The sequence below is a fragment of the Oculina patagonica genome, chromosome 3, assembly GCF_052425735.1.
Source record: "Oculina patagonica isolate OP01 chromosome 3, crgOcupat, whole genome shotgun sequence".
Lineage (NCBI taxonomy): Eukaryota > Metazoa > Cnidaria > Anthozoa > Scleractinia > Oculinidae > Oculina > Oculina patagonica.
Window position 1 is genome coordinate 8829610 of NC_135760.1, and position 24007 is coordinate 8853616.

At 37.3% G+C, this 24007-nt stretch overlaps 2 protein-coding genes across 5 annotated transcripts; one reads left to right on the top strand and one right to left on the bottom strand.

The window, feature by feature from the left end:
- Positions 1–1209: 1209 nt before the first annotated feature.
- LOC144646440 (cholecystokinin receptor type A-like) lies at positions 1210–23775 on the top strand. 4 transcript variants are annotated; one of them, XM_078506031.1, is made up of 2 exons: positions 1210–1250; positions 15576–18811. In XM_078506031.1, exon 2 carries the CDS (start codon positions 15593–15595, stop codon positions 16679–16681), a length of 1089 nt encoding a protein of 362 aa, XP_078362157.1. In that variant the 5' UTR covers positions 1210–1250; positions 15576–15592; the 3' UTR covers positions 16682–18811. The 4 variants fall into 4 exon arrangements, with proteins under 4 accessions (XP_078362157.1, XP_078362156.1, XP_078362158.1 ...); XM_078506030.1 differs by lacking the exon at positions 1210–1250 and adding an exon at positions 5111–5174; XM_078506032.1 differs by lacking the exon at positions 1210–1250 and adding an exon at positions 14570–14968.
- On the bottom strand, positions 19594–20676 carry LOC144645819 (allatostatin-A receptor-like). Its single transcript, XM_078505358.1, has one exon. It carries the CDS (start codon positions 20674–20676, stop codon positions 19594–19596), a length of 1083 nt encoding a protein of 360 aa, XP_078361484.1.
- Positions 23776–24007: the final 232 nt, after the last annotated feature.

A 24007-nucleotide genomic window follows, 5' to 3' on the forward strand; every position in this document is an offset into this window, starting at 1 on the left:
CTTTTCTTACTTAGGCTGCGACTGTACACGCACAGTATTATTGTAATAGCCGAAAACACACGAGTATTGTACAACGCACTTCGTTTGCCCTTTACATATTGGCCGCTTTCACACTAGAAGACGGACAAGTCGTCTGACGATTTGTTCGTCTAGTGTAAATTTAAGACGGCTTTTAGACGACTTGTCCATCTGGACGACCAAGTCATCCTTGAAAAATCGTCTTCCTAGACGGCTACATCGATGGACAAATTCAGACGACTTGTACGTCCAAAATCGTGTCCGTCGCGTTTTCACACTAAGACGATTTGTCCGTCTCTAGTGTGAAAACGGCCATTGAGATGATTCGGTCGGCAGTTTTATCAACTTCCCGAGTGAAACAGGTAAAAACGCCTTGCGCGGATCATCGCGAAGGAGCCTCAGTTGCGTTTGTAGCAATAATAAAACAGTTCATTTGCATGTTTATGATGTAGTAAAATAAATTTCAAGTTTTGTTGTAGGTTCTTTGTTTTTAAACAAAGAGAAGGAGGATTATGGTGTTAAAGTTGAGACAAAGGAAATTACAGATCAAACTAGTTAAATATCATTTGACCAGTCTAAACTCATTTTAAACTAGAACTTATGGAGATTCTTACCTCTGAAGTTTGCCAAATGTGATAAGATTGTTTCTGAGCTAGGGCAGTCCTAGTTAATGGCTTTAAAACCTTTCCTCAATGCAATTAGCCCTGCGTATTTTCGGGCCCGCATTTGAGAGATGCGAAAGGCGCGAGACGGCCGTCTCGCCATCTCGCGCTGCAATATATTTGGACTTTTTAGGCTTATTAGTATGCAAATTGCCCATTTTAGATTTTGTAATGTTCTCTCGAGAATTTTTCCTTTATCTATCTGAAAATTATTTATTCATTTTCACGCGTTTTCAGTTGAATTTGAAAGAAATAATTCTCAAGGGTAGATCACGTGGTCTGAAATGGGACAACAAACAAACGAAGCTAAAATCAACTGCATTTAAAAGAAAGTTCGCAATCGGTTATATTTCAGTCGTTAATTCTTGCCGATAAAGCACGGAGTAGCTCAGCAACAAACTTCGTGTGATTAATTACCCGTCAATTTTAGTAGATAGATCGGTTTTATTTTGCAGGAAAAGAACAATCTATGTCATTCTCCGTGACCCAACATCGTCTCTTAATTTTTTGATTATCGGTTGACAGAAACGTTCTTCAAAGTACTTCGTCCAACGTTCAACAAAATCTGAGGTGAGAGATGTTTAAATTTAATTTTTGTTCCTAACATTTGCTAGAAAAGTAGATTGGAGTAGTAGAAATAGTGGTCTCAATTGCGAAAGATGCGTACAGGCGCCTTATGCTGCCCGCGTCGAATTAGATACCCGTTTATACCTTTATTTATGCACGGTGAGGTTGAAAGCTATAAGCTTGTGGGGCCGTGTATTCCCGATCGAATTGGAATGTGGACGTGTTGGTTTTTGTGGAGGGAGGAAAACCGGAGAACCCGGAGAAAAACTCTCGGAGCAAGGACGAGAACCAACAACAAACTCAACCCACATATGACACCGGACCGGATTCGAACCCGGGCCACATTGGTAGGAGGCAAGCGCTCTCAACACTGCGCCATCCCTGCTCCCCTAATGTCGTATACGTGTATGTATTAAGACCTGCCATCGCCTCAAACACCACTTCTTAAGGGCACAAATTATGGTGTGGTTTGGTCCAGGGTTTGAGTTGATATCCGGCGACCGTAACATATTGCGCAAAAGGTAGCCATGTTTTGCGTCGCGCCGTTAGAGGCGCCAACTTGTTACGACGATTTTCAATCCTTATCACGTTTAAAGAGCTATGGGAGTTCCATTACGTATAGAACACTTCGTAACTTGATTTCGGGCTTAATTTCGAAGCCAAATCTGACTAAACCTTATGGCAAAAGGTGGCAAGAAATAACGGAGCAAAATAATACGTCGCAGCTATTGCATTGCGGTGTAAGACAAAAGAACAAAACAAAAAGAAAAAATGATAATTAAATAGTCCCTCCAGATTAATCCCTATACAGTGCTTTTTTGAAACAAAAAAAAAAAACATAATAAAAAACAAACGTTCACTGGCTAAAAATATTAAAAACAATGAGCTTTCGGCTGTCGCTCTACAGCCTTCAACGGATAAAAAATTGAATACAAAATGGATAAAATATATACAAGAAAGGTGCGATAAAAAGAAAATAATGAAAAACAAAAGCGAAGTAAAAATGTGCTAATTAAGAGGCTATTTTTTAAAAAGAATACAATATTGGCTTGGAATGGACTTGGCATTTTTCCAAGCCAATATTGGCTTGGAAAAATGGCTTGGCATTTTTCTGCATGTTTTAATATCCATTTTTTATTCAAGTCTCAAGCATGTTTGAAAATCTTAAGATCAAAGTACCAAAGCTAAAAAAAAAGGCAAAACCAGTAGCGTAGATGCCAGGTACGCAGTGAAGGAAGGTGGGTTATTGTACCGATATACCCCTTAACCATTTCTTTCCCTGCTGGAGCGCACGGAGGAACCGCCTAAAAGACATAAAAATCAAGTAGTTAAACAATGGTGGTTTTTCGCACTAGAGACGGACAAATCGTCTTCGTGTGAAAACGGGACGGACACGATTTTAGACGGACTCGTCTGAATTTATCCGTCGATTTTGTCGTCTAGGAAGATGATTTTTCGAGGACGACTTGGTCGTCTAGATGGACAAGTCGTCTAAAAGCCGTCTTAAATACACAATAGGCGAACAAATCGTCAGGCGTAATGTCCGTGTAGACGATTTGTCCGTCTTCTATTCATAGTCGTACGAGGCGGGGAGGGGGGGACCCCAGCCCCCCCCCCCTCCAACGCCGAAGTTTTTCGGGCAAAATGCTTGGAATTCGGGCAACAAGCCTAGAGAAAAAATAGAAAGTAAGCCGACAAATCTCAACATTGCGATTAAAACGAATTACATCAACAGAAAAAGTACCGGAAATACATCTTTGTGGTTCGAACGTCAAACTGATTTCTCATATATATGTTTTCGTTTCCTCTCGCCACTTGCTATAATCACGTTCGATTTTTCTCGCAAATTCTGTGCGACCCCTCAGTTTGATTCAATTGCAATCATTTTGAAGTGAGAAGGAAATTGGCAAGGTCGACCAGAAGTAAGGATTCTCCATAACCTTGAGCGTTTGCACGCAGTGGATCCAGTGTAAGACCTTGAAACAAAGCTGTTACATATACGATGAAGCTAGTGCTTTTGACTCAAATGTTAAGTCTTGAGGGCTAGCTCAAAACTTACAACGAAGTGTTTTAAACCATTTACCCCTGACACGCTTTTACATAACTTTCATGTGAGGGAAAAACAATGTAAATTGGCTCCCCAAAAATACGTTAATTTTTGCTGAACTCAGGAGTGGATAAATAAAATATTTCCGAAGAAAAAAGATACGGCGCATTGACATCCTCGGGCAACACCACGAAATTAATTAAAGAACTATCGTTTCCTTGAAGCAAGCAGGCAAGTTGAGGTTTGTACACAACTATTTCAATGCATCTTGTGTTGTCCATTATATATGCCTCTTATTCGGCTTTCAATGCATGTCATTTTTTTTTTCGGACGATTAGGTCTCCGCCCCCCCCCCCCCCCCCCCCCCCCCCCCCCCCTTCAGGTCGGAAGGTGCCCGTACGCCTATGCTTCTAGTGTGAAAATGGCCAATATTTTTCATTACCTAAGGTGATAAAAGCTTCCTAAACCAGGACAAAGCTTATTTAATTGAAGTCCTTTTCAAGATACTCCTTCGGGGCAATTAGCGCTATTAGCTACTTTAATTTTCAGTGAAAGAAAAGAAAATGTCAATCTTTCGTATTTCGCTCAGATAAGTAACTGAAGGCTAAGAGAAGTGTGTTTAGGCTAATCAATCACAGGGAGCCCTTCACATCAGATAAATTGAAGGATGCATAAAGGTCAAAGTTTTACCTGCAGTTGTCGCATCCATTTTTAATTTTCAGTACGTGGTCTACTGGAACCGAATAAATTATATGCGGTCAGCAGGTGCGAGGTCTGGAACCGAGAAATCTTCGGAAGCCCCTCGGAACACTTAGCTTATGACTCGTAGAGGGATCGGATGTAGTCCCGAGAATTAATTAATTTTCGATTTTTTTTTTCGGCCGTCTCAGGCCCCATCCCTTTGTCGTCTTCTAACTTTAAACCTGCTGCCACAGGACCAGGCATTAAAAATTAAAAATTCAAAATCATTCAAAACAAAACGTGACAATCGGCAGGTAAGATTCATCTTTTATTAATCCTCCAATCTGATGTGAGGGCCCCCTGTGCCGGAATGGCTACATTCCCAGCCAAAGAGGCGGCCCTTAAACCTATTGCAAAAGAAACTTTTAACACTAGCCACGCAATATCACCCGTTCGGTGCCTTACTTGAAGAAAATATTGAAATAAAAAGTGACCCTGTTCATACTGGTCCACTTTTTAGGGGACCATTTAGCTGTTATATACTGATCCATTTTTAGCCTTTATTAAACGACGAAAATTTGGGCCCCTTTTATATACGGATCTATTTTTTTTAGCAGTTATCTAAAAGCGAAAGTCTGGAGTCCGTTCTATAAACTGGTCCATAAAGCCGTTATTTAACAGCGAAAGTTTGGAGTCCGTTCTATAAACTGGTCCATTTTAGCCGTTATTCAACGGCGAAAGCTGGAGACTGTTACATACTGATGCACGTTTTAGCCTTTAATTAATGGCGAAAATTGCAGTCCTGTTATATATTCATTTTTAACCGTTATGAAAGGGCGAAAATGTAGAATAGTTTAAAAAAAAATGGCAAAGAAAGTGTGTGGCTAAAAAACTTCATATCTATATAGAAAATCATGTAATCCGAAATTATCACTTACGAAAACATCGAAAAATCCTTTATACCAATATATGGGCTAACCACAAGCTACTAAGCTAAATGTAGGCTAACCATAGAACTATTTAGGCTAACCAATGTGTCAATTAAGCCAAGCGGAATGGCTTACATGACTCGCTGTTCGCTACTTGTTTACTGCTCCATCTGCGGGTGTCATCATCAGGACTACAAAATGATTGTGTTGAAATGAAACTGTAACTTGATAAAGTCCGCTGAAGTGAGGAACACGCAGTCCCGTTATAAGGTAACAATCTTTACAGAATTCCTAAGCCTAATTTTATGACGAAAATATGTTTTTACTTTCTGGACGAAATTGTATTTGCTGTTTTTTGGATCTTCCCGTGAGTTTTTTGCTGCTTTTCGCATCATTTAGCCACTTATATTCACGTACATCAATTGATTTTCAATTTCCGTGAGTCAACTTTTTTTTGTCATGAGTTGGTTTTCTGTTCCTCTGAGTTGATTCTTTGTGTTGCTTTGCTGCGAGTTTATTATATTTTAAAACTGCTGGAGCGATCTGTGTTCATAGCTGAAATAGAAAAACCTTTAAAACAGATCTAATAGATCTAATATGTTAAAAATAACTCTAAAAATTCTGATCGCCTCTGCGGTCTTCTTCAGAGAAAAATGACTGCAAGAATTACAGAATTCAAATATGCTGAGACGTTATTGTCCGTTGCCCCTGAGGAGGCAACCAGTGATGCATAAACCCTTGTAAAGGGTGCTCTTTTATTGACGGAGTTTTTGTCTTAAAAAGAGTGCAAAGACTTTTGAAAAAATATTTTGTTTTTGCTGTTTACACCTGTTTCCAAAATGTTCGCATAATTGGGATGTATATCGTGGCCAGTGGTTTTCGCATGCTGCTAAACCGCAGAGCAACATTCCCACTCGTTCCAGGCTTGTGTTTGGCCCCCATCATTTCTTTTGTTTTATTTCCCCAAGCCTCGGAGCCAATTCAAGTTAGAATATTATATTAATATATCGGAATTTGCCTATTCGTTAAGTGTATCTAAGTGAAAAAAGTGCTGTGCGTCGAAAAACAGAAAAGCTGGACCAAAATTTACTGTATTCAACCTAAACTTCTTATGCAAATCGAGTTTACGAATCTATCGTAAGCTAGCGCCCCGTGAATTACAAATTGACTGTTTTGAAGTAATTTAAAACAAGTTTCTTCGTCTTAATCAAGCTCCCTTGCATTGAATAACCCGTAAAGATGAGAAGTAAAGAAAGTGTACAGTAAAAGTTGTTCTAATTCTGCACACGAGATAAAAATGATTTTTTTCTAATCCATTTTGGGATCGAAACGTAAACCAGAATTAACGTCAAGATTAACCTCACCCGGGGGCATCTAAAACAAGAACATTGAGAAGCTTGAGAAGCTTAAAATCGGGCGCTTTGCCTTGAAAGGCAGAGTTCAGTACAGCAGAAACCACGAAGCAGTTACTTAAGTAGCACTCAGTCCGACTGTGTTTGTGTAAGTCACAGGGCTTGCATGAGCTGTATTAGTGTGCATAATATAATATCTAGAACGTTGTCGAGATTGCATTATTACTTAATGACATGATGGTTTCAATTTATAAATGTATCTCACACAATACAAATAAACGATTGAAGTAGACGACTAGACAATGTAAAGTTTTAAGACTTAGCAAAGTGCAGTGTATTGGTAATACTGTAAGGTGTGGTTTCACCTGAAGGTCGTGTGCTTTTCGGTATTTTCCAGGCATTGCACTTTGATGGGACAGTACTACAACTGTTTACCGGGGAACTACTATTGTCAAGAAAATGATCACAACTTGTTGATGAATGATTGAACATTTGTTTCATACCATTACTGTAATAGCAATTGATGAAGGCTTTTAGTCCTGAACCAAAGTATAAGGACTGGGAAATACTGAAACCCATTATCAGCCACCTTAAACGGAAATATCTTGTTGGTGTTTCAAGGAATCCAAGGAAACTTCACTCATCCCATGTATCTATGTATTGCGGTATTTTGTAATTTTTTGAGTGATTTTTGGGGATGTTTGGCAGGTGATAGTTTTTTTAAAAGAATTAGTAAAATTTAGACAACTAAGAAATATTGAAAATTTAATGTGAATTTAACATTGGAATTTGAAGTTAGAAATTGGCAGACGGACACCAAACAGTCCCGTGACATCCTGGAGTGTTTTTGCATGGGGGTCAACTGTGTGATGATGTTTCCATTTTTTCTTCAATCCCCACTGATAAAGAACTGTTGTTGGTGTTATCACATGTCAAGCCTTTAACAAGGTATGAAAGAACACAAGGATTTAAATTATTCTGGTGCTCAATTTTTGCGTAACTAAAATTAATGTTACTCAAATTCCTGATGGATTCTGTCTTAAACTGTTACGAGCTTAGTATTTCCAAATTATTGCATGTCAATGTAAGGCAAGACAAGACATGCCTTGGTTCTTATGTAATTCTCTTAAAAACACATAAGATATTGACTATAATTTTGTCTGTGCTATGGCAATTCACAGTGGGGTGGTCTTGATGTGTCTTTAACTTGTGGACTGGACTGGACTAGTAAAACGCGGACTAGTAAAACGCGGACTTGTAAAACGCCTCTAGACACTTCGAATTCCTTGGCCACAATCATCTTACGGCTCTCTTCAATACATAATGTCTCAAAAAAACAGTAACCTCAGAAAGAAGTCAGAAGCAAATAAGGTCGAAAGACCGAATTTGAACATATAACGGCAAATGTTCTAATGTCACGAACGTAGGAGTCGTGTAGGCCCGTCACCTTTATTTACCACATACTGCCCCCAAATTAAAACAGTACCCTCAGAAAGAAGTCAGAAGCAAATAAGGCCGAAAGACCGAATTTAAACATTTAACGGCAAATATTCTAATGTCACGAACGTAGGAGTCGTGTAGGCCCGTCACCTTTATTTACCATTGACTGTTGATTTCTGGACGGGCCCCGTTCTACGTCGTGCGAGCAATACAAACGACTGCACTCAACAGACGTCAAGTAGTGGAAAGAAAGAAACATATGCACACAACTCATAGCATCAATCCCGTTGTTTTAGTAGGGGTTTGCAGAACGAACATGTGCTATACTGTAAAAACATCTCCACGCTAAAACAGACCATAGAGTGCTCAAAAAAGCTAGAAATATGCCGTTGAAGAAACACACAAGAGCTTCAAACACAAATTGTTTCGCTCGCTAAACCGTTTAGTTTTATCCGATTTACAAGCGCTTGTTTTACAAGTCCGCGTTCTACAAGTCCGTGCTTAACAAGCCCTCGGTTTACAAGTCCGCGTTTTACAAGTCCGCGTTTTACTAGTCCTCGTTTTACAAGTCCGCGTTTTACTAGTCCGCGTTTTACTAGTCCTCCTTTTACAAGTCCGCGTTTTACCTGAGTCCGCGTTTTACTAGTCCGCGTTTTACAAGTCCGCGTTTTACTAGTCCGCGTTATACTAGTCCGCGTCTTACAAGTCCGCGTTTTACTAGTCCGCGTTTTACTAGTCCAGTCCAGTCCTCGAAATACAGTATGCCAAAACTCCCCGCCCTCTAAAGATAAGTCCTTGACGGTTCTTGTCGTTTTTCGGTGCCTATTCATCTTCGGCATCTTTCTCATCCACCTCTCGTTCTGTCCTGTGTCTGTCATCACACGAAAGAAAAGCTGATTCTCAAAAAATCTGCCACAAAAGGAAATTGACAAAAACAATATGAAAACCATATATCGAAAGTTTCTTATTCTAAAATTTTATCATATGTCTTAATTCAGAGCTACAAAGAAGTTCCTCCTTTTGAGTTATTGATACTGTTCTTACAGTACCTCTTTCCACTAGCGAAATTTTACAAAATTCCTTCGCGGCGAAAAGGTAGCGCGAATCCAGAACAGACTCCAATCGAGAGTGGGTTAATTCTAGATTACTATTAATTAACTATTACAACATTTATTTTTAAAATAGTTTCCCAAGCCGACTAAGCTATTAAACTAAACGTCGAGTGTATCTTTCAGTAAACAAAACATGCCGTTATGACGCCGGAAATCCAGCTCACGCATACTTTACCCCGTGACTCACGCAAACCTCCGACTTACGTGCTACTACAGTCATTCCTTTCTAAACATTTTTTTTTTTTTTGACCACCACCGTACCTTTCTACCCAAAAAACTCATGAAACCGCCCGGTTTTAACCTGTTTTAACCTTTCAAAAATTAGAGCGTTCGAAACTAAATAAGATCCGTAATCACAAACAACATACAACCGTTTACCAGCACTCTTTAAAACTCCTGAAACCCTTCAAAATCAGGCAAAATAAATCTTTGAAATAACCTTTATCAATGTTTCTTATTTTTTATTCAGTTCTATAAAATGCCTTTCATACACTACTGTCAAACAAAAATTTCAATTTCCTCAAAGTTTCAAGACAAAAGAATAACAAATATTTCGTGCACAATGTAATTTGATTAAGCCAATATTATCACGTCTAAAAATACTTCAAGCAATTCAGTGAAAACCCGTTTTTTTTTTTCGTATCAACGAAAACCACTTTCGAATAATCAATACATGAAAATAACAATAAGATCAAAAGGAAGAAAGGAACCTTTCTAATTATTTGAAGACTTTCAAAGCCGTGATATTATGCATCCAATCCGCGATAAAATTTAATTACAACAAAATCCAAGTTCTCATTTTGAAGTCCATTTTTTTCAGTTGATACCTTTATCCAACTTGTGAAAAATTCCATTCAAGTTCCTATTAATACTGTACATTCCCAATGTTTTGCTCAGGTCTTCAGAAGCGTCTTACTAACCAAATCTAAAATAATTCCAAAACATGCTGTACAAACATTCTACTCTTTGTGACAAACGACTTGACGACCAATTGTTCAGAAATGAAAATCGACACAGTTCTTGCTAAATAAAAAAAAGTTTTACGGCGGAGTCAGGCTCAAAAAATATACCGCAAGATCACACCCCCATTCATAGTCAGAAACCAGCAAACCATCTAGTTTGCTAAAAAAAACACTGCGTGACATCAATGACGTTACCTTTTTCATTTACAAAAATAACTTTAACTTGTCAAAGTAAGTGCAATTTCACAATGGTGAATATCAGTACAGTATGGGGCCCAGTTCTCGGCCACTTTGTGTTTAACGCGTTTTTTCACACTCCAGTTGAATCAAAAGAAAAAGGTATTTCCTTCAAACTATAGACTGATTCATGTGCTTTAAGTATCTTGAGTTTGATCGTTCAATTCGATATAGAAAGCTCACACGTCGAGTTTACGCGGAGGTAGGTGAATTTGCATTCCCGAAAAAGTTGTTTGTTTACGGCTCCAAATTCATGGATGTAGTTAAATTCGTATTTTATCCAAAAGCCCCCACCATACGAGCTAATTTTTGGCATGTGAAACGTAGAATAATTCAGCTTTCTGCTTTAGTTAACTTTTCGTTGAACCGTTGTATTTTTTGGTCTTAATTTACTTCGAAATTTTTTCTTGCGACGTTTGCGTATTTGCCAGTTCTCGGCCACCCTGCTCGCTATCACAGCTTAGCGCTTGGTTTTTAATATAATTTCATCTGCTGCTGCCAGAATGAAAGAAATAAATGTTTTAAAAATAAAGTTCAATCTTATCTCTAAGTTTTGAGCTGACTCTTGTCTTGTCTATTATTTCTACAACACCTAAATCTTTCAAGACCTTTTCACTGCAAAATAAACCATCTAAATGCACGGGTCACACAATGCGGTTTTGCCAGAACCTGCACATAGGCAACTAGGCGCGTTAAAATCCTTCTTTTCTAAAGTAAAACAAAGCATCATAAAAATAATTTGGGATCGATATAGTATAAATAGGTTTACAGAGTGATTTTATGACTGTGAAAATTAATTGAGCATTTTTTTACAGATAATTACGCACAAGCTTTTTAGTGGCCGAGAACTGGGCCAAGGTGGCCGAGAACTGGGCCCACAAATGGAGCTTTTATTTTTATTATTGCTCGGGCAAATTAATTTTTGACCGGTCGATAGCTTTACACTAAAAAGCTGAATAATCTAGCTAGCTCTGGGAGAAATTTCAAGTTCCTGCGGTTCTTCTGAGGTAAGAAATACAAGTTTACGTCAAAAGTGGCCGAGAGCTGGGCCAAGGTGGCCGAGAACTGGGCCCACAAATGGAGCTTTTATTTTTATTATTGCTCGGGCAAATTAATTTTTGACCGGTCGATAGCTTTACACCAAAAAGCTGAATAATGTAGCTAGCTCTGGGAGAAATTTCAAGTTCCTGCGGTTCTTCTGAGGTAAGAAATACAAGTTTACGTCAAAAGTGGCCGAGATGGGCCTAGGGTTTTAATTTTTGTTTCAAATTTTTTTTTTTTTTTTTTTTTTTTTTTTTTAAGAGAACTGGGCCAAGGTGGCCGAGAACTGGGCCCACAAATGGAGCTTTTATTTTTATTATTGCTCGGGCAAATTAATTTTTGACCGGTCGATAGCTTTACACCAAAAAGCTGAATAATGTAGCTAGCTCTGGGAGAAATTTCAAGTTCCTGCGGTTCTTCTGAGGTAAGAAATACAAGTTTACGTCAAAAGTGGCCGAGAACTGGGCCCCATACTGTACTTTTCCCCGTAAGCTTTTTTCTCTGTCCTTCCGCCGAAGCAAAAAAACACAACCTGATTACACATTAACCCAAAAGTCGACCAAGTGTGCCTGCAACGATTTCCTGTCAAAACTAAAATGAAAACCATTGCGGTATGCGTCACCCGTAGCGGTTTTGTAGCAACCCCGAGCTATCCCCGTCTTTTTGGCCGCGCCAGGAGACTACGCTCTAGGACGACCAAAGGGTAAACCTTAAATCGGCCACGCCCGATTAAAAAGTGGCCTGGACTGAGACAAAGCAAGCAGAGAAAAGCTTGTTATAGAAGGGGACTGAGGCGAGTCTCCCGTGAAGAAGACTTCCTCGTCATAGAATGAAGTTCAAGGTTAACTTCATATTCGACGTCATTTCATGCCACTATCAGAATACTAAAAAAGACCAAGAACTGAAATTCTGTAGCTGACTTTGTAAACGACGTTTTTAATTTCATATCAGATTAGATAAAAAAGACAAAACACCAATAATAAGTGAGTGAGTAAAATCGAATAGAACTGCTGAATGACAACCTCTTAAAATAATGTATATGGGAATGGAGTTTAATAAGATTTTTCTTTCTCTGTAATTTTCTAGCGATCAATCTTATAGCCGGAACACACTGTCGACTTAGGAAAATTAAATTTAGCGCTAACCTTAGTTTACAAGCTGTTTATTTTGCGCTTTTAACTTGTTATAATAAGAAATTTTGGAAACTCTAAAGGGACCTCAACTCTGCATCTTAGCGTCAGAATACTTAAAAGTTCAAGATTTAAAATTTTGCACTTCACTTTGCAAACAATTTTATTTCTTTATCAAATTTGACAAAACTGAAAAAGAGAAAAATGTTCGTGTAGTGAGTAATCGATAGAGTACTGAACAACACCCTCATGAATTTTAAAACGTACGTTGGAGTAGAATTTGATTTGATTTTCCCTATGAAATTAGCTGGAACGCAGTTCAGCTAAGGAAGAGGAAATGTTAGTGATACTTAACACTAATTATTTATATTGAATGGATCTGACCATCTAGTCGAGACAAAGTCTGGAATATATGGTTCCCAAGAAGTCAGATTCAAACGCATACATAGTCACGGATTTTAGCCAAATCTAGGCATGAGAAATGACCATCAAATTCGCTGAAATATTTATAATAACCTCTTAAACAGCGGAGAAACATTTAAATAACACAACAAATACAAAAGAAGGTATGGATGGCCAAAAGTGACTAAGATTGAAAGGGATTGCGATATGTGTTTTTGGAAATATTGTTGGGCTGTACAGTTTTCAAATTTAATCTCGTTTGCTTGTAACTTTAAATTTTAACTCCCGGGAAACACTTTTAGTTGCAATGAATCTATGGTTTTGTCGTTTAGATCCAAAGACGTAATTTTTTGGCAAACATTAAGTTTCATAGCAAGTATTTGTAGAATATTTTAGTACACAGTCCCTTTAACGTGCTATTATGAGAAATTCTGGATCGAAATATTTCCTCGGTGCCCTCGGTCATCTTTACTAATAGAAGGGAATTTTGGGGAAAAAAATGGCCAAAAACCTTTCTGTGAGATAGTTATATAATTGGTCTTTTTGTTTAGTGCGGATATCGCTGGCCTTCCTTGCGCGGATTAAAGAGACTCTAAAATAAGCCAATAGATCATTCTCGAATATGTACATGCTACCGTAGAGCTTACCAAGTAACAGTCAAGTAACAGCAGACCACAGCAGACATGAATTCGAGAACTAGTTTATTACATTTAAAAGCGTTATTTTGTACAGCCCCGCAAAGATATTACATTTCCAATTATTTCATCTTGTTTAAGAAACGTTGCATAGGTTATATCAAATTTTTGTGTTATTTCGTTTTGCGTTAAGGAAAGTCATCAATGTTTTTACTTATTGCATTTTTTTTTATCATGTTGCGTCAATTCTGTTTCATTTTAGACACGGCGTCCGGCATATTTTGGCTAGCACCAGTATTTCATTTTGCGTGTTAATATTCCATTAAGCGGCAACTGATATAGATGAAAGTGTTCAGAGGATATGTTAGGTTTTTTTAACAAATATGACGATATTAAATTCTTGTTCAAAGCTTTCCATGGTTGCGTGCCGAGTGTTAACTTCCGCAAAATTTATAGCTTGCGAGAGTATCCGGTTTTTTAAGTCCATGTTTAGATGAAAATCCATCCGCGGTTAAAACGGGGAAATACTATTGAAGCACGTTTATAGCCGCGGGATTAGAACGGGGCGTGACAATTGTCATTAAAATCACGAATGTATAAAGGTCTGTTAAGGCCTGGTTTTTCTTTGAAAATTGCTGGTTAATTGAAATAAATGAGATCCCCAATTACAGAAATATCCTGGGAAGATTTTAACAAAAACAAAACTTAAGCCACAATATATCTAATTTTGCCGTACGCTGCGAGCTCGGTTCACGCCGATCTTCTTAGAAAAATAGATTTTCTAGGACGTTGGATGGGAAATAGTATTCGACTCGCAGAGTATTTTGCATAATTAAAGACACACAAGAAAGTTCGGTGATCGAATCCTTTTTTGCGCATTTCATATTGGAGAAAGCAAGCCGTGGACAATTCAAATCCCTAAGAGTTTGTCCTTGGAACGTAATAAACTGGTTTTTAGTAATAAAGGAACTAGTTTTTTTTTTTCATTTTCGCAAGAAAATTTAAAAAGAAGGCAGGAAGGTTTATTGAGGCTTTTTTCAAACAATTTATCTTTAATGAAGCAACCCGTGGACAATTCTAATCCCTAAGAGTTTGTCCTTGATACGTAATAAACTAGTTTTTAATTAATAATATAGAATGAACTAGAAGTCGTATTTTTTTTTATTATTTTTGCAAAAATAAAAAAAACGTAAGAAAGTTTATCGAAGCTTTTTCGAACAATTAATCTTCAAGAAAGCAATAAAAAACCGTGTTTTTTTATCATTTAAAATGATTTTTTTTAATTTTTTGAAAAAATGGCTTAAAGCTAATGGCGACGTACTGTGAAATTGATTATGCCTTGTTTTGGTTAGAAGTTATGCCGATATTTTTTATTTCCTCTTATTTCTGGCTGTGATTAAGTTGTCACCGACAGGACCGAAATTTCCGAATAAATCAGTTGAATACAGTTTTCCTTTTTCTTCTGCGAAGTACATTTGAATGTTTGCTTTTGCAAATCTCGTCCTATTGTGCTGTAATCCGTAAATGACATGTTCCTACGCGCGGAGGGCCTTTTAAAATGGTGTTTACGTCTTCCGAAGAAATTAAAATTGCTAAATTGCGTGCAGTTTGTTCAAAACAGATGCCAGCTTATGATATAAGGTACTTTGACCGCGTGCTTATGTTTGAAAACACTTTATCAAGCTCACAGGCTAGATACAATCTGATTAAGAAATATTAGCGAATCGCGCAAGAAAAGCGATAATCCGATAAGGTAAGAAAGCATCGTTTTCGTTCACTGTCTTTTGACAGTTTTTTGTGACAGCCCACTCGTCAGCTACAGGCTAAAGAATGGGATTAGAGACGAAACTGTCAACCGCAGTAAAAGGCTTCAGGAAGCGTTAGGGATTAAGTGTCAGCTATTTCATTTTCACGTCAAAACGCTCCCTTTGTATTGCACAGACGGGGTGGAGTTTAAAATTTCGGTTTTCCAACTTTACTTGCGGTCAAAGACACCGAAAACGTTATTTAACCTGGAGGATTTTAAATCTTTTGGTTTTCTTTTCGTATTATCTTTGCTAACAGTTGTTGGTAGAACGTCATTGCTGAGTCAACACTGAGAACCCATGCGCATATTCAACGCGTTGATTCTAAATACGAGTTCAAACTATTGTTGACTAATAGACTCGGGTTTTATTTACAACCAATTGCTTCAGTATGGAGCTGTCAGTGTAATTCGAGCAATTCTAACCGTGAGCTTGACCTTTCGAACTGCGTACACCAAGGCTTAGACTATTGCAATACATCGTTAGAAGATTGAAGAATCAAGAACTATTAAAATACATCAAGGAGATTCACCTTCTGATTATTATTTTTTGCAGGACATTATTCAGTGACAATGAATAATTCCAATGTGACCGCAAACAACACTCTGCAAAGGAACAATTCCGAGGTCCTGTGCTTTCCCGAAAGTCCAGACACGGATTTAACAAAGGCTATAAAGACGTTTATCTACTGTGTGATAATTCTCGGATCACTCGTTGGAAACTCTCTGGTCATCCTAGTGGTGTATAAGAGGAAACGAATGAGAACAACGACAAATTTTATGATTGTCAACATGGCCGTGAGTGACCTTTTATTTGCCATCTTTACAACACCGCCGTCCATTCGGACCGTGTACGTTGGCGAAGACCTTCTTGTTGGGGGAATCACCGCAGAGTTGATTTGCAAGTTAGTCACATTCATCCAGCAAGTTTCAATCGACGTTTCCATCTTATCACTAACTGCTATTGCATTTGATCGCTTTTTCGCTATCATGTTACCGTTTCGTAAGGTAATCACTTGTCGCACCACAAAACTTCTCATCGCGCTAACGTGGCTGATCGGGATTTTGTTTAATGCCCCGATGCTCTACACGAACAGAATTGTGGTGATCGAGGGAAGCGATGGAACCTTCTGCTGGGAGATTTGGGAGCCCCTTTTCAACAGTGACACAGCGAGAAAAAATTACACTTTTATTCATTTTAGCTTTTTCTACGCGGGCCCACTCGCGATCATTACAATACTTTATACGGCTATTGTGATCGAGTTATGGCGCGGGAATTCCGTCACATTTCGCTCCAAAGCAGATTGCCAAGAAGTTGAAAAATCAAATAGGAAAGTGCTCAAAATGTGTGTGACAGTGCTAGTTGTTTTCGCACTGTTTTGGCTTCCGGTATACATCTTTCAGTTTATGTATTACGTGGGTAAAAACGCTTGTGCAGTTTCTGCATTAATTCAATTTATTGGTTATTTCCTTTGTCAAGCTACGAGCGCGGTGAATCCTCTTATATACGCCTTTTTCAGCGAAAACTATCGCAGTGGATTCGACGATTGTTTGCGAGCGATGCTTCACTGCCAGGGAAAAAAGCTTTTCCAAAGGGATTCCTCAATGGGAAATGATGTCGGCTGTCGAAAAGAGGAAAAAGTGAAGTTGTACATTCTTTGAAAACAGTATACGTTAAAAAAAATCAGTGATATTCACTCAGTACAGGCACAAAATACCAACAAGGATGGCTCGTTTAATCAATTTTGTTTATCATTAGTGTGTCAGAAATCTCAATCTGTATACTCGCACGATTTGTTTTTCCCCGCAGGCTATCGTGTCGGCAATAAAAGGAAAGCAATTTTTGTTGTTGTTTTTTCATAAAAGTTTAGCCTTTGTCAGTCGCATTGTGCGCAACCATAATAACTTTTTTGCTTTTCCTTAATTAATTTTATGTTGGGGGATTTACGTAAGAAAGTAAGCTTTCCTTTTTGTTTTTTATGTAAGCAAGTTTAGGTATATTTATAAAGTCCTTTGCATATAAATAGATTCCCTTTTGCACCCATTATACTAAAAGTCCTATGGAGCATTATTCAATAAAACGACTTTAAGAATATAGAAAGAAACGCAATGAATATAGACTTCCAACAAAACTGCGTAATTTTAATCTTAAAGTTGTGGTGTGTAAATGTATTAATTAATGTTCAAATAGAGCGCAATTTTGTGTTATCTAATATCCGCTGTTCCCGTTTAGCTGTATTTAGTACTGTAAGGCATGTGACGTCAGTATTGTTTGAGGAAAATTGTAAGTCAGCCTACTTGAGTAATTAATATATCATTTGAATCGAAATTGAAATTTTGTCGCATTTATTTGTCAAGCGATATGCTCTTCAGTGTGACGTAACAAAAGGGATAAGATAACACAATAAGTTCTCCAGTATGACGTCACACAAGGGATATAAGATAAGACCCAATGCAAATATGGCCATCGTTTTCTTTGACCTTTGTCACGAGTATTTAATTGCTTTATCATAAAATCCAGTCAAAGTAAATCAGTGTATGGAGTTTAAAGCCTTTACTCTTATCTTATGGGAAGTTGCAGTGACGTCAATGTAGTAAAAACCCGCGAGTAAGAATCTGATTTTTAAGAACGTGTTAGGCTAAGATTTGCCAGTTAGACACCCTTTTTACAAAAAACAACTTTAAACTAAAATTTTAAGATAGGTCGACAACATATTCTGGATCCTCTTTGGAGACACCTAGGAGTCTTATCACTCCAGTTGCAATGTATAAATGCCAATGTTGAAAATCATAAAATATTATGATTGATACAATCACAGAAATATAAATAAAATGGTAGGAAAAGGCTGAATACTGCAATAAACTCTACTAAAAAAAATGTAAATTTCATTTCAGAAAATAAGAACCTATTAATAACCTAAATAGCCTAAATTTTTGCTAATTACCATTTTCGAAGAACCTGTTTAGGCTAACTTGGGAAAATGCAGATTCCTACTCGCGGATTTTTACTTTATTACCAGAAACATAAAAACGAAGCTCGGCAGGCCAGGGTAGATGTTCCATACTTTTTTCGTAAATTTAAATCAATCAGGCTTTAAATAATAATAAAAAAAAGAAACACTGAATCTTCTCAGAGTAGCACAATACATTATTCAATAAATTTTCACTATCAGTATTTTAAGACGGAAGTTTAACCAGACAAGAGAAGATAATAGAAGCCATTTTTGCATAAGGTCTTGGTTGTTGCTATGTCACGATATAGGTAATAAGATTTTGGAGTGATTTTCAGAGTTGCCTAAACTACAAATCGAGGAAAAACCTCATGAAATTAAAAAAAAAAACATGTTAAGACTTGTTAATATTCCCTGACACTTTAATTTTTTGACAGTGACAGAGACATATTTCGCGAGGTTTACTTTTTTCAAGGGATAATAGACATAAAGAGCATAACATGAAGTTATCGTCATTTCTTAATCAGGTTACGACAGTATTATTTACCGGACACAGATGACTTAAAACAAAAGAAATAAAATGTAAGAAACTAAATATACTGCTCCAAAATACAAGGCATCACAAACAAGGGTAAAACAAAATGATGTCTTTTGCATCCGGTAATTTTTATAAATACTGCACTTACGTGGCATGAAAGTTTTTAACCTATTTTTTTATTTATTCGGCTGAATGGCCGTTCTAGAAAGAGGGTCTGAAGAAGGGGTATAAATCCCATTTTCCAGCCTGTTTTGCCCAAATCCCATTCTCATTTTTTATGATTTCCAGTCGCAGTGACCCAATTCTCATTTCCTGAGTGCCAAAAAGGCAAATCTCAGTTTCCATTTTATCCCTTCAGGCCCCTCTTGAAAAACTGTTCGCCAAAAACTACAAAATAACATAGTAATTTTGTAAGTCCCAATCTTTGGTAGATGACGACAATTAACGAACAAGGAAACAAGGTAACTTGACTATTTTTTAAGTTCTTAATCCACCACATTTCCTTTTCATGGTAACCATTTTTTGTAAATGTGAGACTAAACTGTACTAGAGCAGTTTTCAATTAAGTGTCGTAAAGCCAAAACCAAAGCAATTACTCTGGCCAATCACAAAGGACACAGACAATTTAGTAAACCAATCAAAACTCAAAGCAAATACATGTAGCTGGCACGAAGCGCGGGAAAACGTGCGCGAGCGAGTCACGATTGGTTTTGGTTTTAGTTCTGATTGGCTGAGAAAGTGGCGCGAGATTTTTAAGCCAATCACTAAGCGTAGTAATGCAAAACCAATGCAAACGCAATTTACTTTCGACACTCAAGTGAAAACCGCTCTATACCTGACCTCGTCCTGATATATGGTTACTTTGAAATAACACCCTCCATCTCTATTGAGTATCTTGTCAAAAAGCCTTGAAAAGAAATAAGCGCACCTCCAAGAGGGAGAGGTTAATAGAGTTTTCGTGGTAAGAAACCGTGGCCAAAATTTGAGTTACTATTACGCTATGTAAACTGAGACGGGTTACGAACGACAAGTTCGTTAAATAAAGGTTAGAAATAGCTTCGAACTTTACAAACTATAAGTATTCACTAGTCCCATGCATTTGTACATTCCATATGATATTCAGTTCTCTCATGATCAGGTGTCTTTAGTTCATGCAAATCTTTAAAAACCGTATCTCCTTCGAGCACCTCATTGTTCAGAGTTAGCGTTGTTACTTTTTCACCAAATTGGCGGTCAGTGTTGGGCCGCCCTTTTTGTGCATTGAGAGGAAAAACAACATGTATTCTTTTCCTTCCACAACAAAGCAATTGTTTGAAATATTGTCTAAATCGTTCACTTTGGAATCCGTATATCATAGGGTTTACTGCTGAGTTAAATGTTACCATGACAACGGAGGTGATGTAGGCCACATTTCCGAATTCGAATGCATGGTGGTAGTTACTAAGGACGTAAAGGATTAGCTGAGGAAACCAACTCACTGCGTAAATAACGCTGACGATCAAAACTACTTTCGTTACCTTTTTTCGTGATCTGCGAACCGCTATTTGTGTGTTCACGTTCATCTGTTTGAACCACAGATCGTAGACGACTCTCGTGTACAAGGATGTCATAAGAAAAGCTGGAATAATTCCAACAACAATTAGCCAAGCGGTTGAGTTTGCTTTGCCGTAAGCTGGGGTAGGCCAAGATTCCAAGCAGAACATTTTCTCTTGGTCGTAGTAAATGGCAAAGAACAGCGGCAAGTTGAAGGCGGTAGTGAAAATCCAGCAACAAACGATTATAACCTTTACGCTGGACATGGAAAATTTTGAAACTGGACTGTAAGGGTTTGTTACTGCCTGGTAACGTTCAAAGGATATCGCGACCAGGGAGAAAACTGAAGCGACGCCACCGATCCATGAGAGATTTCCACCTGTGATAAACTTGCAAAGAAAATCCCCAGCCACTCCTGTCGGATGCGTAAACACGTGTATAAAGATGTACTGTGGACTGATGAAGGTCACTGTTATAATGTCGGCCACTGCTAGGTTTAGAAGAAGATAGTTTATTGGCGTCTGCATGGTTCTGTTGAGAAGAATCACCAAAGAGACCAAAATGTTTCCCACTAGTCCAGCCAAGACAAGTATAACAAAACAAATGGTAATCCCGATGTCTCTAGAAGTCAACATGCCTTGATTATATCTGTGTGAAGAATGATACAAAGCACATAAGAAAACTTCTAAAAAACAGATTTGCCAAAACGCAGGATTTAGAAATTTTGCTGACTACAAAAGAAAAAAAAAACACATTAAATTGTCATGTAAATATGAATGCACTGAGAATCACATAAAGAAAAACCATGAAATTGTCATGCAAATTTTGAACGCATTGAGAATCACATGTGCCACTTTTTAAGAAATAACCACTTTTAAAGAAGTCATTAAAAAACCTTTAATTACTCTACAGCAGCACTTTGCATTAAATCTTTTTGTTAGAGGCAAGCCAACATTTGAAATTGAGAATTTAAAGAAATATAGGTTTATTCAACTAGCAATAATCACCCGCAGATTGCTTTCAAGTATCTGAATGAATATTAATAAAATGACCAGCATATTGTCTGTATTACATTTCAATTATATCTTCAAAGTATTTTACTCTCGGATATATTTGACAGTGTGCTACAAGCATTACTAAGCATTCAGTTTTCACTGGATTGTTCAAAGCAATGATTAAGTGGACTTCACTCTTCACCAAACTTAGTACACCTCTAAACAACGAGAAATAAAGTCACTTTTGGCTAGTGTATTTTGAATATTTAGCTATGGTTTGTACACGCATAAATTTGTTGCTAGCACAAAAAAATAACAACAAAATAAAATAAACCCATTGAAGGCATAGCTGACAACAAGAATGACTTATATTATTCTTGTTGTTTCTGTTGCGTGTATAAACTGTTAGCTACTGTTGATAAGTCAGACGTTAAAATCCCTCAAGGACATTTCGTTACAACTTACATAACGTCAAACACATCTAGGGACATTTTGGGACTTCTTACATGAGGTTGACACTCTGAAGGGACATTTGGTGGCTACTTGCATGACGCTGCATGCACTAAGGGACATTTTGTTACACTTGCATGACCTTACAAACCTCTTGGTAACATTTGATGATACTTTGAGGGGACATTTTACGACACTTACGTGACGTCTAGTATGCCGCTTAGACGAATAATTTAAGACGGATTCCGCTGAAAGTTCGAGCAATGAGTGCAAAAATTAATTACCAAAAATCGACCCATAAAAAAAGGCACAGTAACATTTTGTATACTCTTGGAAACGTCTCACTGTACTTTACTGCCTCGAATTGACCCCGCCATTAAATTCAATAGGATTCTCGAGAAAGTGAATTTCAAACCTCGTAAGAAGAGCTTAAAAACGTGTTGTCTTGTTTTAAACTGACGTGAAAACGTCTATTTTAACTAAAATATGGAGAACTTTAAATTCGTTTTTCTCTCGCGGGGTCAGCTTGAGAGCTAAAATTTTGATAAGTTCTTAATTGTATTAAAACTGTGATCATGCTATAAGGACGTTTTGATACCTTAATTTTTGCATTTATTGCTCGAATATTTAGCGGAAACCGTCTTAATCTCCAAGGAATATTTCGTGACAGCTTACATGAGGTCAATACCCAAGTTTGTTCGAAGAACGGAAAGATCAATCCACGATTCCCTAGGCTGCAAGTCAGTACGTGTTTTTTGTCAGAACTAGTGCCAGACTCTTATGTTACAAGTCTTCAAATAAAAACATGGTAAAACTGGGACCTTTCCTCTATTCCCCAATTCTTGACGCACATATGTTAAAACCCTCTGAAATTCTTAAGAACGTCCCACAATAAATTTGAACCTTCATATTCATATTCATATTATTCGTTCTCTTCGATCGTTTCTATGGCCTCATCGACTACAAAAAAAGAAATCGTATAAAACTGATTGAACTAACCTTAAATATTGTTGAGCGAAGAGGATGAAACTAAATTTGCTTTACCGTGCTCTGTATATGCGGAGGGTTTGCTTGTAAGCCAATATGCATTAACGTATATTACAAAATTCAATTATATAGCATTTACAAAGCCGCGCGGTTGTTGGCAAAGCCCTTTGATAACCGAGGGATTTTATTTGATTAATTTGATTGTACCCCCTTTCCTAATCAATAATTCTGGACTTTGATGCACGATCAACGCCAGAACACTTTGTGTCGTGTTAGAAAAGTTTTTTTTTAACCAAATTTCAAAGCCTTAGATAATATATTCCAAAGCTGTCAACGAAAAAGAGAATGAGTGAACGCCACTTCACTCTTACATGCAAACAAGTACGTTTAGCTTCTCAAACTCATTTACGTTTAGCTTCTCAAACGCATTAATAAAGGAAACCATAGCTGTGACGGTGGTTTGGAAATCTCCCTTCTAAATTAGCATAGATATTTACGATTTTATCGTTTCATGTATTCCTTAGTTTTAGTTTCGATCGAGAAGAGATATCAATTGACAAACACTCAAGATAATGTTTCATCACATTTTCAAACACCTCGAAGTTTATCAAAATTACTCCGCTGTGCGTTATATTTCGATGTATGGGAAATGTGACGAAACACACTGTCTTATGCTTGATATATTACTTATTGATATTAATAGGAATCACCGAGAGAAAATCGTCGGAGAAAATAAAGGATTTTCTCTTGGAAGCACGTTTAATTTGGGGCTTCTATTTAGTTTCGCAGTTAGGCTTAAGGGTCTTAGCACAGGATAGTTAGTACCAAACAGCAAACAAAAAGAGAAAATCCCCTTTTTTAATGGATTTCCTTCGTTTACAGTCAGTGCTCGAGCAAATTAATTAAAATTTTGTCCAACTCGGATCAATCAAATAAATTTAGCCTGTTAAGTCAAAGGAAATTGCCATACTCAATATCTCTAAGGCTGCGAACTGATTTGGCGTTTTTATATTGTATGCTACGTAGAATTTGATTGAGCAGAATCATACAAAATTATTTAATAAAAATATTACTTAAGGAGTGGCATCATGTCGTCTAAACAATTATAGTAGTTTATTTGTTTATTAAAAAGTCATTTTCTTCTCTTGCAGATAAACAGATTACAAAACGTGAAGCAGCAACTAGGAAAAGGGGTCAGAGTTCTCGCTCTGTTGGTTTAGTTGCAATATTTTCATGGTATGAATAAGGAATTAATTATCGGCTTGATTATGCTGTTCAAGGTAAACATATTACCGTTTTAATGGAAACTACAGTACTATAACTTAAAAGAAAAAACTTGCAATGACTGATTTCCATTTTCATTATGATTATTAAAAAAAAATGATTATCAGTTTTATGTGGAATACTGAGCTACGATATCAGATGTCTATAATATCTCTATGGATTTAATTGATCATCAGTTAAATCCATAGAGATATTTACACGGCATCAAAATTCAGTTAATCAACAACTCTTGTTTCTATTTTGAGCTATG